This window comes from Bombus vosnesenskii, unplaced genomic scaffold (assembly GCF_011952255.1).
Source record: "Bombus vosnesenskii isolate JDL3184/JDL3185 unplaced genomic scaffold, Bvos_JDL3184-5_v1.1 scf7180000015861, whole genome shotgun sequence".
NCBI classification, from domain to species: domain Eukaryota; kingdom Metazoa; phylum Arthropoda; class Insecta; order Hymenoptera; family Apidae; genus Bombus; species Bombus vosnesenskii.
The window spans coordinates 155-14,025 of record NW_022884185.1 but is presented as its reverse complement, the minus strand read 5'-3'; the positions used below and the strand labels follow the sequence as shown (position 1 = coordinate 14,025).

General features: G+C 33.1%; 2 protein-coding genes and 1 long non-coding RNA gene across 4 annotated transcripts; 2 read left to right on the top strand and 1 right to left on the bottom strand.

Annotated features, from left to right (window-relative positions):
* The first annotated feature begins 1,056 nt into the window (after positions 1–1,056).
* LOC117241428 (dual specificity tyrosine-phosphorylation-regulated kinase 1A-like) lies at positions 1,057–4,098 on the top strand. Its single transcript, XM_033507358.1, has 2 exons — positions 1,057–1,247; positions 3,265–4,098. The coding sequence occupies exons 1-2, from the start codon at positions 1,218–1,220 to the stop codon at positions 3,799–3,801; spliced, it is 567 nt and encodes a 188-aa protein (XP_033363249.1). The 5' UTR covers positions 1,057–1,217; the 3' UTR covers positions 3,802–4,098.
* A 2,408-nt stretch (positions 4,099–6,506) lies between these two features.
* On the bottom strand, positions 6,507–8,083 carry LOC117241427. Of its 2 annotated transcripts, none has more exons than XR_004494990.1 (3): positions 7,913–8,083; positions 7,769–7,815; positions 6,507–6,688 (listed from the first exon to the last, which is right to left on the bottom strand). It is a non-coding gene; the product is annotated as an uncharacterized LOC117241427 (long non-coding RNA). The 2 variants fall into 2 exon arrangements; XR_004494989.1 differs by lacking the exon at positions 6,507–6,688 and adding an exon at positions 7,190–7,353 and having other exon boundaries at positions 7,913–8,081.
* Positions 8,084–9,989: 1,906 nt separating this feature from the next.
* LOC117241429 lies at positions 9,990–11,061 on the top strand (the record flags this gene model as incomplete). The annotated part of the gene is made up of 3 exons (XM_033507359.1): positions 9,990–10,008; positions 10,398–10,696; positions 10,966–11,061. Coding segments are annotated over 3 exons (336 nt in total), but the record flags the coding sequence as incomplete, so codon positions are not given.
* Between the last annotated feature and the right edge of the window lie 2,810 nt (positions 11,062–13,871).

Below are 13,871 nucleotides of genomic sequence, written 5' to 3'. Positions count from 1 at the left end.
TTTTCTTGAATTCAGGCATGAATCTAAAAGATACTGTGAACTATCTCTGAGTGTATGAAATCAGTTTAGAAATCCAATGGAAATAAAGTTAATTTTAACGCCGAATAGTCATTATTTTTCTTAGAAAAATAAAAATGATCGTCTTTTAGGGAAGTTTTAACAGATTAATTTATAAAGAGCTGAAACAGAATATTCATGTCATGCATGAATACGGCTGGTGGATGGATCGAGATCTAATCTAAAGTTTACGTTGTGTCATGCTAGTTTACACAGCTATCATTCGCTCGATCGATCGTTAAGCTGTTGAACTCGATTCAAGACGGACATTTTGGCTCTGTTCAGAACAAAACTGCGTTTTAATAAATTTGACGGAATAGAAATTATGATAGACTACAACGTTTTTTTAATTATATCATAAAATTTATTTATTTTTTTTTAATGTCATGTTAGAAACTTCAAATACTGTCCAAAACTTCGAACGTAATCGTTTTAGAAATTTGTAAATTACTTAACGACCAAAAATATTGAATTCTCTATTGCCTGAAGATAGATTCTCTCTAATTTAAGTAATTTATTCGTCGAGAATTGATATATAAAGACTTAAATAATAAATTAATTGAAAAATAATTTGCGACTAGTATTGAAAATTTCAATGAAAAGCATATGTATATAGTTTACGCTTCGAGAATTATATGTATTGAGAATATGTATTTGTCCCGCTTGTTATGGCATACGTGTTATAATGATCCTCTAACAATGCTTTCAGGTATGATATTGTATACATTAATCCAGTTTCATTCGACGCCGGTGTCACGTAAAATGGATACTTGAGTTGCGAGAGAAAAGAAAGCTGAGTCGTAGCCCAACTATTAATCCTCTTTTATCGAACTTTATTATGACTTTGGCACTTACAGTAGAATAACGTTGAACAGAGAAAGGGGTGTTGTACAAGAACAGCAACTAGAACGAGAACTCCCCGGGCTGGATGAAGTCTCGGCTTATATACACCTTGGGGATGTTGGGGGGTTTGGTGTGGATTCCAAGGAGTCCGAAAGTCGGGGCTGGGGCCTTATCTCTGATGGGGACTAAGATGCGTCGCGGCGTTGGCGTCCGACAGTCGGGAGTCGATGTCTTTTCTCTGAGAGGTAATTGGTGTCACACCGGCAATCGTTACGTCGGTTTTCATAGGCCTTGGCATCGTGTTTTGTGGATGCGCAATGGTCCATAACGTCTTCGTGTGGCAGAGGGTAAGAACATATCGCTATTAAAAAAGAAAACGAACACGTTCAAACACGTCTAAATCATCTTTTATGTGTATTTTACTCGGAAATCATTTTATCGTGAAATTTTGTTTTCAGGGTTACCATAATTTATCTGGTAGAGTTCATAAAAATTTTTCTGAAATCAATTACAAGCTTTTAGGAAACCAGGATTTTTCACATTTTTAAGAAGCGTTATAATTATATTGCTGATCTTTATTTTATTCGTGCGAAATTGAAAAGTACGCAAATGGCGCAAAATGCATAAAATGCGCTAAAATATACGTATATAAGAAAACAAATCTCGATTAAAATTTTATTTCTTTGATCATGTTCGTAAAACTACAAACTTGTATAAAAATACGTATTCTAGTTATAAGTGTTAAAACATTCGATCTAGTCCTTATCACATTCATGAAAACCTCCATTTAACCATTCGTTGTATCAACAAACATTCATATGCAAAACTTACCACCTACCACATCCTCCGCGTATTAATATAATCCCCTTTTATAAATTATACACGTTAGAGTGGACTGGTTGGGTCAGAGTGATATAAGCTTACAAGTTCTCGAGGAGTTCTACCGAAGTTACATTTACGTTTGCATAATTTCACCGAAAAAGATATTCTGTAGAATGACAGGTTCGTTTGTTTATGTGATCCGCGATCGCAACTATTTCAAGGGGATTTTATAAATAACCATACACACGATATTCAGTGTATTTTCGTATTCTCGTTTATTTTTGGGAGATTTGTAAAACTGTTGAACAAAATAATTGAGTAACGATTATTGTTACGCCGCCTAAAACATCTGCACGCCAGCCCGCGCGACCGGACAACAACCGCCTGCGTAACGTCACTTCGACCGTCAATAAACCTAAGGACCCACCATAACTTTCACTTCCCTGCATTGTTTCGCCATATGTCTTCAATCCGTTTGTCTTGAAGAATTTCTAAAGCTTAAAAATATTCTCGAAACACAGTCGGTTTTAGAGGTGTCCTTGGGTTTATTAGTCGCACTTAAAACACGGAGAAAGCGAGTATACACCCATTAGGAAAATCCGAATAGCCCTATAATAAAACAAGCTAGGTTTTTCTCACGCACACAGTCATCTACGCACCACGATGGTAGGAGACTCCCTACTCATCCCTTCGAGCAGTAGTGCAGGTCATGACCAATCGACACCGCGGTTCGTTACCCTCACTTTTCCTAACGAAAGTGGGACCAACGAATCCGCGTTCTTTAGGCATAGGGGCACACCCACACCGAACTTCTCTTCCGTATTAAAAAAAGAGCGACAGACAGTCTAAAAACTAACGCCTAACGTGGCAGTCTACACATAGCGCGAGAGTCGCATACTTCACGCAAATCTTTTGTCGGTTCTCGGTGTTGTCGAACATACATCTTCTCTCCTAAACATATCATAGTGCTAAGTCCATTGATACATTAATTTCCATTATAAGAGCCCTGCTCTAGCGTACATATCTATCGCATCTTCGTGCGACAAGTTGTTAACTATTTATTTCTCTACGTCAGTGTAATCTAAGTATTGGAAATATATACTTTATAATTCTGTGAATCACAGTGTTATACAAACTCAATCACCCCTTATTATCTCAACGGAAATCAGGGGATCGATCAATTCGTGGTGTCGATTGTTATAATCGTAACGGGCATTTACGACCCCCGTTGACGTCTCTCCTCGCGATTACGTCTCCCCGCAATTGGTCGAATTTACAATTATATTTGCTGAGAAAAAGTCTTTTTCTCTGTACCCCTCCTTCTACTTCAAGCATGTAGTATTGACAATAAGATTGACAATGGCTGAAAGTAATCCAAAAGAGTTTTCACCATGGCTATCGGTAACGAAAAAGATTTGAATCATCTTTAATACTTATTCGTAACTAGAATCATTTCAACTAAAATGTAAATTCTTATATTATAACTTTTTTAATTTGTTATGGCCCCTGACTACAACCTAACCTATCATTCTTATTTCGTAGGGGAAGACGAATGCCGTGAAGGCGTTAGCGCGCGAACAGTGCGAAGCGGCGGTACAGCTGCAGCGTCAGCAGCAGCTGCAACAGCACCAGAACCAGCACCAGCTACAACAGCAACAACAACTACGTGGCCCGTTAACCATCCACCATGCTGGCTGCCCAACGAAAGTCGGGCCCGTGACGAACCAACTAAATACCAGCCACGCAACGTACGGCCGAGCTGCACAGTACCAACACTATCATCACCATCATCATCATCGACACGTGTCAATGTCTCCACCGCCCTTGTTGCTCTCATCGCCAGCTCCGATCGCGGCGACGCATAATCATCTGAACGTGAGCGGACACAGAAACGTGGTTACGCCACCGGATACATCAGCAGATAGATCGCCACCGAGTCCTGGAAATAAGCTAAATAGATCGCAGCATTTGCCACGGGAAGCAACCGGCAGCGTCAGTCCTGGTCTTCCGGCTGCCACATTGGATCTAAGTAGCGCAGCAACCACCAATAGTCCGCATGAATTGTCCACGTTAGTTTAGAAATTGGGTCCGAACATTATATCTTCACATAGGATTGGAGATTAATAGTTGATAGTTAATTTACACATCGATCTTTTTATTTGTAAATTGGGTCGTGGTTTAGAGTTGGTTTGTAAAAATTCGGTCCTAATGGTTAAATGATGAATATTGATTAAGAATAATAGGCATTGATGTACCAATCTTTTTTAACTTATATACTTGAGCACACGCATTGGAGATTTCACTTTTATTCAGTGAAACAGCAACTTCATTACTCGCTTATTCAATACGGCAATTGCATATATTTCATGGACATTTTAACAAAGTTTTGAATAATTTCTAACGGTACAATTGTGATGAAGTGAAAAAAATCGTGATAAGAAACAGAGAGAAAAGTTGCTCGTTAATGAATATTGACCAGAAAGAAAGTAATTTCTAAAGAATATCCCGAAGACGTCGTAGATATTACGAAAGGAATGATTAATTTATACCCGCGTGTATCTTGCCATTACCATACTATTATTATTATTATTAATATTGTTAGTAGTACTCGATTACATTATTATTAATATTAATATTATTGCCTTATTATTATTAATATTATGGAACCTCTAGTCCTAGGTTACTTTCGCTGCCACGAAAGGATAAGATTTTCGAATTTTTGACTATTACGTGTAATTGAAGTTTTCCTGTTGCGCATGCGCAGTAGAAAGAAAGTTAGCGGAACTCAAATCTCGAACTATAGAGAGTTGAAAAGTAGTAAAAGTAAAAAAGCACGAATAACATTTGTATTTGTGCTGGATTAAGTTTGATAATTGAAAATTGAGTTTGATGATAACATTTTTTCGTATTCGCTTTGGTAAATATTAGTTTTATTTAAAATTGAACAAAGCATTTTATGTTTTTCAAATACGGTACATAATCGTAATATCGAATTTTGTAAACCGATAGTAAGAAACTCTATAATTCGAGACTGGAACTTTGATCAAGTTCACATTGAACGTAAACTGACTTAATTTTGTTATTTAAGCGTGTATACTATACGTGTTTGTTCCTTCTTCTCTTGTGCGCAGGCTATGGCTTAATTACTTCCAATAAACGCAGTTATATCGAATCAGATATTAGGATTATTTAAACAAGAGATTAAAAACTAAAAAGTATTGTTTTTATACTGCATATGTACATATGCAATATGAACGACAGTTTGTGTAATAATATGTACCCCTCTTCTTAGTTTACTTTTGTATCTTTTGCGACATTTGATATTAATTTTATGAGGAACGTACTTACACTTTATCTTTGTAATTAAATGTGAAATGAAAGAAAAGAAATGACATGAGGAAAGGAAATTCGATGTATGAGTATATACGAATTGACGGAATTAAAATTTAACGCTATATTTAAATAGAAGACGTGAAATATCTTGTCATCTTAAAATAACTTGATCATTCCTATTCTTTTACATAAAAACACTTTTCGACTGTAACTTAAGAAACATGTCTGCTAACGTGAAACGTGCCAGAAAAAATTAACAACTCCCATTAAATTGGCAAATTTCTCATTAATATCGTAAAACTCGCGTTTACAAAGATCAGATCAGTGTACATAATATACAAAACAAATGCAGAATATATAAATATAGCACATACGTTCTGAATTATATCCGAATTGGGCAGGGTAACCAAGTGAAAATATGTAAATTTCACGATGTGTAATGTACACTTTATCGAACTTGTAAGTAGTGTAGAAATAGAATATTCTACACGTAGGAATGGAATGGATTCAGATGGAATGGAAGAAATGGAATGGAATGGAATGGAGGAATGAATGGAATGGATCTGGAGGCAGGTGCAGGCAGGACAAAGCGTCGAAAGAATGGAAGGAACTGAATGGAGATCTGAAGAAATGGAGTAGTGGAAACAAAGGAATGGAATGGAAGATGGAATGGATGGAGCCCATTATCCGAGGAAGGATGGAATGGAAGGAATGGAAGATTGAATGGAATGGAATGGAATGGATGGACGGAGAGTACTTTTTACGTAAAACTTCAGTCTTTTACAAACTTTCTTGTAATTAATAAACCAGTAAACACAACATTAATAAAATCTATTAAAATTATAAACAAACTCATAAGTTTTAATTTTAGTCCTTAAAGGTTGAAATACTTTGCTCCAATGTCGAGACATTTGTTTTAATCCAAAACATTACTATACTGAATCGATAATGTTGCATGTGCCACGAAAATGATGATAGTGTCAGATAACTTGTTGTGAAACGAAAAAGCATTGCATGTACATTTCTGTTGTTTTGTTGACCATGAGTTTGATGATCTTTTAAACTTGCCCATAGCTAAGAAATCAAACAGTATATCTAAACGAAATTAATTTCAAATTATTTTTTAGGTTCTATGTTTTTATCTAATCTTTCAGAAGTTGCAAAATTTATTCCACAAGAGTCTTTTTTATCATAACCAAGTACACATCTTAAAACTATTTAAGTCTTCCTTAGTAATTTCTTCTTATCTTTAATAGTAACGAAAATAATTTAGATGGACGTTTTAAAATTGACACCCTGTATATTAAAAATAAGAGATATATTTTCTTCATAATTGGATAGGCTTTTTACAATGGCAATGTACAAATATCAAAATTGCAATTATATTATAACATATGTATATATATATAAGCTTCACATTTAAACACAAGATTCTTTATTATATTTTTTAATACCAATATTTTAATAATTATAACAAGGGTTTTTTAACAAGAGATGTATAACATTGTATACAAATTTTCAAAAACCTATAGATAATTTCAGTTATGCTCTTGCATCATTAATTGTTGATGGAACTCTTACCTCAATTCCATCTAGTCCCTTAGACATTACTATTTGACAGCCTAGCCGTGACCTGAAATTAAATATTATATAACTGAATATGTCAATAAATATATTTATTGCTATACAAATTAATACTAATACACAATAAGATTTCTATTTATCCATTTGAAACTCAACATTGTAAATATGCTAATTCCAACATAGATTTGTAATGATTATAGGGTCATAAATAAAAAACTATGAACATTTATTATAATTTCAGTTTCGTAGTATTCAGAGATAGCGATTTGAAATTCTACATTGAGATGCAGATTTCGAAATACCCAATACTAACCTGTTTTTACATAAATTTAAATAGAAAAATTCACTTTATAAAATATTAAAAGGTAATAGAATTAATAATGCGAATGATTTGATACTGATTATTAATATTACTGATTATAACGTATCTGTTAATTCATATGCTAAATCCAACATGTCTAATTCTTCATCTGTTGGTTTGTCAGGAAGTGCATCATAAACTTCTTCTGAGAAGAGACACACTGAGAAGAATGAATGAAATATTTTCTACCTCAAAATTATTTATTTTAAATTAAGTAAATTATGCTTCTTTAAAACATACCCTATCCATCTAAATCAATTTCATTATTTACTACTATGTCTAATATAGTATCTCCAACTTTCCCTTTTGCTTTGATTCTCTCTCCACTTGCTTTAACAAACGTTATATTTACTCTGAAAATAATATTTATGAAAGATAAAAATTATCTCAATATACTTATTTTCTTTATTTTTTGTGTTTCTTCAATTAATCTTCTCTTAATTATACCTTAATTATATGTATCACTTATGATAATAGAAATAATTTAAAATTAAGATATACTTGTCTTAATAATACATAAATAAAATTCGTATATCATATATTTATAACAGTGTTATATTTTTAGTTGTTCACTGTCAATGTTGTTCTTATTAATACTATTCTATTAATACTATGTTATTTTTCTAGATGTTATATTCCTACAAAGAGAAAAATTTCTTAGACATTATTATTAGCATTATTATTTTGACACCAATTTTATATTGGAAGGTAAGTACTGAAATTCTATTAAAAAAAGAAGGAAAACACAAGAAAATTTGTATCACTTACTCTTGTTTTTCTGAAAGTGGTTGCGTGGTCGATATTCCTCTTGTTGCCTGCAAAAAGGGCAACGTTGTGTTGTTTGTATATTTTGAATAATTTGATGCAATACCGAGAATTGATCTCGAAAATTTTTGTAATTGATTTACTAACGCCATTCCACTGTCATAAATATCATGAGTATGGGACACCCTGACCGAACACCAGATAAGTATTGCGGAAAATATCAATTGTAGATCAATTATACTTTGTACAAAAACTTCCACGGCATTCTTCGGCTGCTATACTGGGACGTTCCCTTACTGTGATAGGTTATAAAACGATTCCTAACACAAGTGACGTATCTCTACCGGGCACGTGCTCTTCGGGCCACACGTTTTATGATACAAGACCAGCAAAATGATCAATGTGTAATTTTACATATCTTACATTTTTTTCCAAATGAAATATTGTTTTTATTAAACGTTTAAAACCTCAGGCAACATTTATTTCATCTGATTTCAGTTTTACAAATATATATCTATAATACATATCTGTATAAATTACGGTCTGGTTATATCAAACAGGGACCGACACTCGCTAGGGAAAACTGCCCCAAAATTGAATCGTAAAAACCAATATGAAAGACAACAAATTTCTCGTTCTGCGGAACAAATAGAAATGAGCAGAGTATCTTTATCTTTATCTGAGACATTCAAAGCGTATCACGCATACGCTAAACATGAAGAAAACTTTCTTGTCTTCCATGTTCATTTTTCCCTTTCCTCTTCCGAACGGTTTCTTCTATATTTATTTATATGTTCGTGATTGATGCTATTGACAACATACAACTAAGGGGAAATACGAATAGTAATAGATATATGTATAATTCATTATGCAATTTTATAGAATTAAATCTTATTTATCTTCAGATATAAAACCTATATTTACCAGCTGAAACACTAACGCATATGCAGTATAATATAATCTACTTAACAATCTCGTTTTAGTTATAATATGTGATTAATTCTTTTGCTATTTCGCTATAAACAGTTTCGTGTGCATACAATATTTTTTTATAGTATTCTAATATATTGTTAGATATTGTAAAGAAAGTAAAATACAGTTATTGAAGTTTGGGAACATTCAATGTTAACCTTGCTTCAAAAAATAATCTTTCGAATGAATGGGGAATAGATTTTTAGTATTATAGTTGGTATAGTGTCATCATTGTTTACAATGTGTTAGAGTTAAAGAAATGAGACAAATTAATATTTCAGAAGCAAATTCAATATTTAAATGATGTTATTTTAAAATGGCAGATGATATGAATGTTCTTTTTATACGAGGAAATGGAAACGTATGTATGGTAATGGAAACGTAATGGTTTTATCATTATTTTAGTACAAGATCTTAGCATAATAGTAATTAACAGTATCCATTACCTTTTAGTCAATTTTTGAAAAATGACATATATGATAATTTGCAATAGTTTGATAATAAAATACTTGTATCAATATTAATAACGTATAATTCGCTATCTCAAAAGGATACAGACACAGCCAATGATAATGTTTGGGATGATAGTGCATTAATAGAAGCATATGATAAAGCAATAAATTTAGCAAAAGAAGAAGCTATCAAGCGAATGGGAATGGATGTTGGAAATTCTCAACCGAAAGAAAACCTACAAAATCTTAAGCAGCCTAAACACGCAAGTAAATTACATAAGGTTGTGATTTTGATAGAATATTACAAATTTGATACAGAATATTATTAAATATATTGATTAAGAAGCAAATTATTTTATTTTGCTATTTACTTATATTTATTTGTATACACATCTTTTCTCTATAGAAATGGATCATAGGAGCACCTTATCGTGCAATATACTCAGAGGATGGAGAAATTTATGAAGCTATAATATCAAAAATTTACGAAAACAATGGCACGTGTTGAAGTGGTTACCACATCTAAGAAAACTCTACATCTGGTCTTTTTTAGTTTTCTCAAGCACTGAAGCCATCGACAGCGTGTAGACAAAAGACTGCGACGAAGTCAGGCCATAAACAGTAGACAGGCGACGCTGGCTTCGGGGTTTTTCAGTTATTAGGTAACACAGCTAGCGTGCGGATCTGGACCAGCTCAAATTGTATTTTTACTTATTACACTTCTATTTAAATATATTTTCTACCTTACAATTTATCCACGTGTTTTCTCTGTTTACACACCGAATAACCTCAACAGCACGTGTGTTGTAAAATTTGTAGGTAATACCTTTAGCATGATGGTTATGTCAATTAAGAAATGTACTAAAAATACATATATATATATGAAGTAAAGGCTTTCGCATAGTCTATCACAGTGTCATTCAGCAGGTCCTTAACTGGGCAGGAGGACCTGTCAATGTCTATGGGGAGACCCGTGGGATATAGGGTCATGAACCATAAACATGCATGTTACTTATTGTTCATTATTAGCTGCTTGGAATATAATTCTCCTCATTAGACGAGTGATTATTACTACATATATCAAGGCAAACATTTATACATATACATTTATGCACGGGAAATTCTAATACATTGCCTGTAAGGACAGTAACCGAATGGCACTCAGTCATTCTATTAAATGACAAAAATTTCTTGTACTCTGTGTTTAGGCTATGGTAATACACAGAAAGTCGAGTTGAGTTCTCTTTTAGAATCAGAAGGTTTGCAAAGTCAAATAGCACAACAAAAGAAAGCTTTGGAAGAGAAATTCAATGAAGAGAACGACGAGACTTGTGAGACTAATTTTTCTACAAATGTAAATTCGAAAAAATATAATGTAGAAAAAATGGATTGTGACTCTGAAGAAGCAAATGCGTATAAACATCACTTCATACCGGGACCATCTTTCAATTCGATGACTGATATAATGCCACCTGCACTCTCCTTTACCACCACAATTAATGGCCAAGTAAGTACAATTTAAAAATTCTAATGAAATGCTGAATACTTCTAATATTAATAAGTAATTTGGAATAAGTTTAACATTTTATTTGGAAAAAAAAATACGAAATTTTAATAAAATGTACTAGATTACCAGATAATGATACAGACGCACTTTCAAGTATGTTGATGTCATGGTATATTAGTGGTTACATGGTATATTACACAGGTAATTATTTCATATAAGTATTTTATTGTATATTAAATTTTCAATGGACTATGTTATTTCTTTTGTAGGTTATTATCATGGTTTGAAACAAGCAAGAAACAATCAAGAGAACAGGAAGAACTGTTGATTATATCAACTTTTTCAATAACAATATAACAATAATATAAGATGTAATAAAATATAAAACTCATTGTATTTATTTACTTCAATTATTTGAAATAAAGAACAGCTTTATTTTCATATAAGACTTTAAGTCTTTTTTAAAAATAATTATTAAGATAAGAAAACATAAAAAACATATTTTTGATAAAATACACTCACATATATATGTCGGGTTATCATTAGGATTTAAGGCGCGTAATGATCCTTCGTTTGAATTAGCCATTGTTTTACGAAACAGAGAATCTATTTACGCGAATAAACAAGATTTTACAAAATATTATGAATAATGAGTTTAATAAATAATAAGATTAACAAACGATAAGTTTAACTAATAATTAGATTAAAGATTAATAAGTTTAACGAATAATATGTCTTACGAATAATGAATTTAACGTATAATGAGATTAACGATCGATAGGTTTCACGAATAATGAATTTAATTAACGCTATTAACAATGTTCCGAGGTTTAAACGAATCCACGGTCAACGGGATAACTCTTTACTATGTGTAGAATAATTTTAAACACAAAATACAATTGCTGAGACACTCGGTAAATTGCTCGATGTATCACTTTCCAAGGGGATCACACGAATGAATATCTGATGAAAATCTTTTTCGCTATACGACTGCATTTGTTTGTTGTATACTCTTTGGAAACATCGAGAAAGATTCAAACGCTGTTACTAGGCAGTTTCTGTCTGGAGATTGATTCCTAATACAACGTGTGTCCCATTATATCGACATCTCTAAAGTACAATTCTATGTGATTTCTAGGGAGAACAATACAACCGATCCACACCTTCGTCAGGCAAAACGTTTATCCCGTGACCGTGGCTACGTCGGCGACCAGTTGTCATCTCGAACCCACTTTCGCTTTCACAAATATCAAACAATTACAAATGACAATTGCTTAATTACAGTTATGATAAAATCTAGGCTAAAGCATTAGAAGGCTTCCTCAAAATTGCAAAGGGAAGGCTCCGGTTTTCCTTTCATCTCCGACATATATAATACAAGGATATAATACAACCGAACATTTTAAACTTAGCCTATAGCGCGTGCGCACACACACGCGCACACACATGACACACATGACACACATGCACGCACACACATGCGCGCATACACACATGCGCGCATACACACATGCACACACATGCGAATGATTTCTCGAACGATAATCCATTTATTTATATTTTTCGATATCTGTCCTTACGATTGCGTATTTATTTGTTCCACGTATCATATTTATCTATTTGCATAACTGTAGGTGACATTTTTTTTAACAATTTTGCTAATATTTCATAACTTTTTAATTCATATTTCAAAGTGGTAACAGGTGTTTCTTTCTTTTCAGGTCTCCCCCATATCGGGCTTATTTCTAGTAGCCACGCTTGCTTACAAAGCAATTTTATATCTGCACAAGAATATCTTTCAGTACATTTTACTATGTGGTTTACAATATCTGTATTTTCTAATAAGTGGTTGCTAAGGTATAATTTGAATATACCAAGTCGAGCAACTTCATTGGATAATGATACGTATATTTGCTTTTCGAGACGCCTGAGTAAAGCTGCATCAATGCCCCTAATAACATATTTACAATAAATATTATCGTTCTATTATACTAATAATAATGAAGGAATACTTCAAACAACACAATAACATATTTGGAATTTGGAGAAATATTACGATCTTTTCTACTTAGAAAACATTGAAATAACGTGATATACGTACCAAGGGGAATTAGTTGTAGCCAGAAGAACTACATTAGAATTCTCATTAGACACTAATTCATCCAATCTAGAAAGAAGTTCTGATCTGAATCTCTTTGCAGGTTCAGACAATATACAGTCTCCTTTATTTGTGGCGATCCAGTCAATCTCGCCGATAAAAATAATTGTAGGCGAATGACTATAGGCAAGTTCAAATAAAACCTGTTCAGTTTAACAAATGTATTATTCATTAAATATTATATTCGAAATTCCTTAAATTCATTGCCTCATCACGAATATGATATCATTTCGTTTTCCAAACAACTATTCTATTTATATATAAATGACGAAAAATAAAATCAAATCTTTTTATACCTAGAATCTCTCCTTCATAGACAAAGGAACAAAGAAACTTACATAGACAAAGCAACTTACACGTATATACTTCTCGGAATCGCCTCTCCATTTGCTGACCAATGAGCTGGCAGTTATGTTAAAAAAGGTGCAATGGCATTTTGTCGCGACTGCCTTCGCTAACTTCGTTTTCCCTGTTTTGTATATTTCTTGTAAACACGTACAGAAATGAAAAGAATGCGAGTATCTTACCTGTACCAGGTGGGCCGTATAGCAAAATACCTTTCCAGGGGAAAAACGGGCCATCAAAAAAGATAGGATACTTAAGGGGATACACAACGGCCTCCTTAACAGCGGTTTTACATTCCTCTAGGCCTATAACGTCATCCCAATGTACATTTAATTTGTTTACTATGATCTCCTGTGACGATACAAAGATAAAATGGCGTCTTCTTTATATTAAGTAAGTGTTACGTAATTTGATATTTGAAGCGTTACTGAAATCACCTCATCGTCGATATACGTTGGACGGTTTATCGACGGGAATTTTATCGTTTAAAAGCTTTACGATACGTATATTAATCGAAAATAACTTACGCATGAGACGTCCTCAGCCTCGTAATTCCGGATTATCTGAATAAAGCTTTTCAATGCATTTCAATATCTTCGATTGCATGGATTGTTCCATTGGGACGTTAAATAGCTCTTCTGATGAACGTCCATCACTCTCCTTGGGGAATAT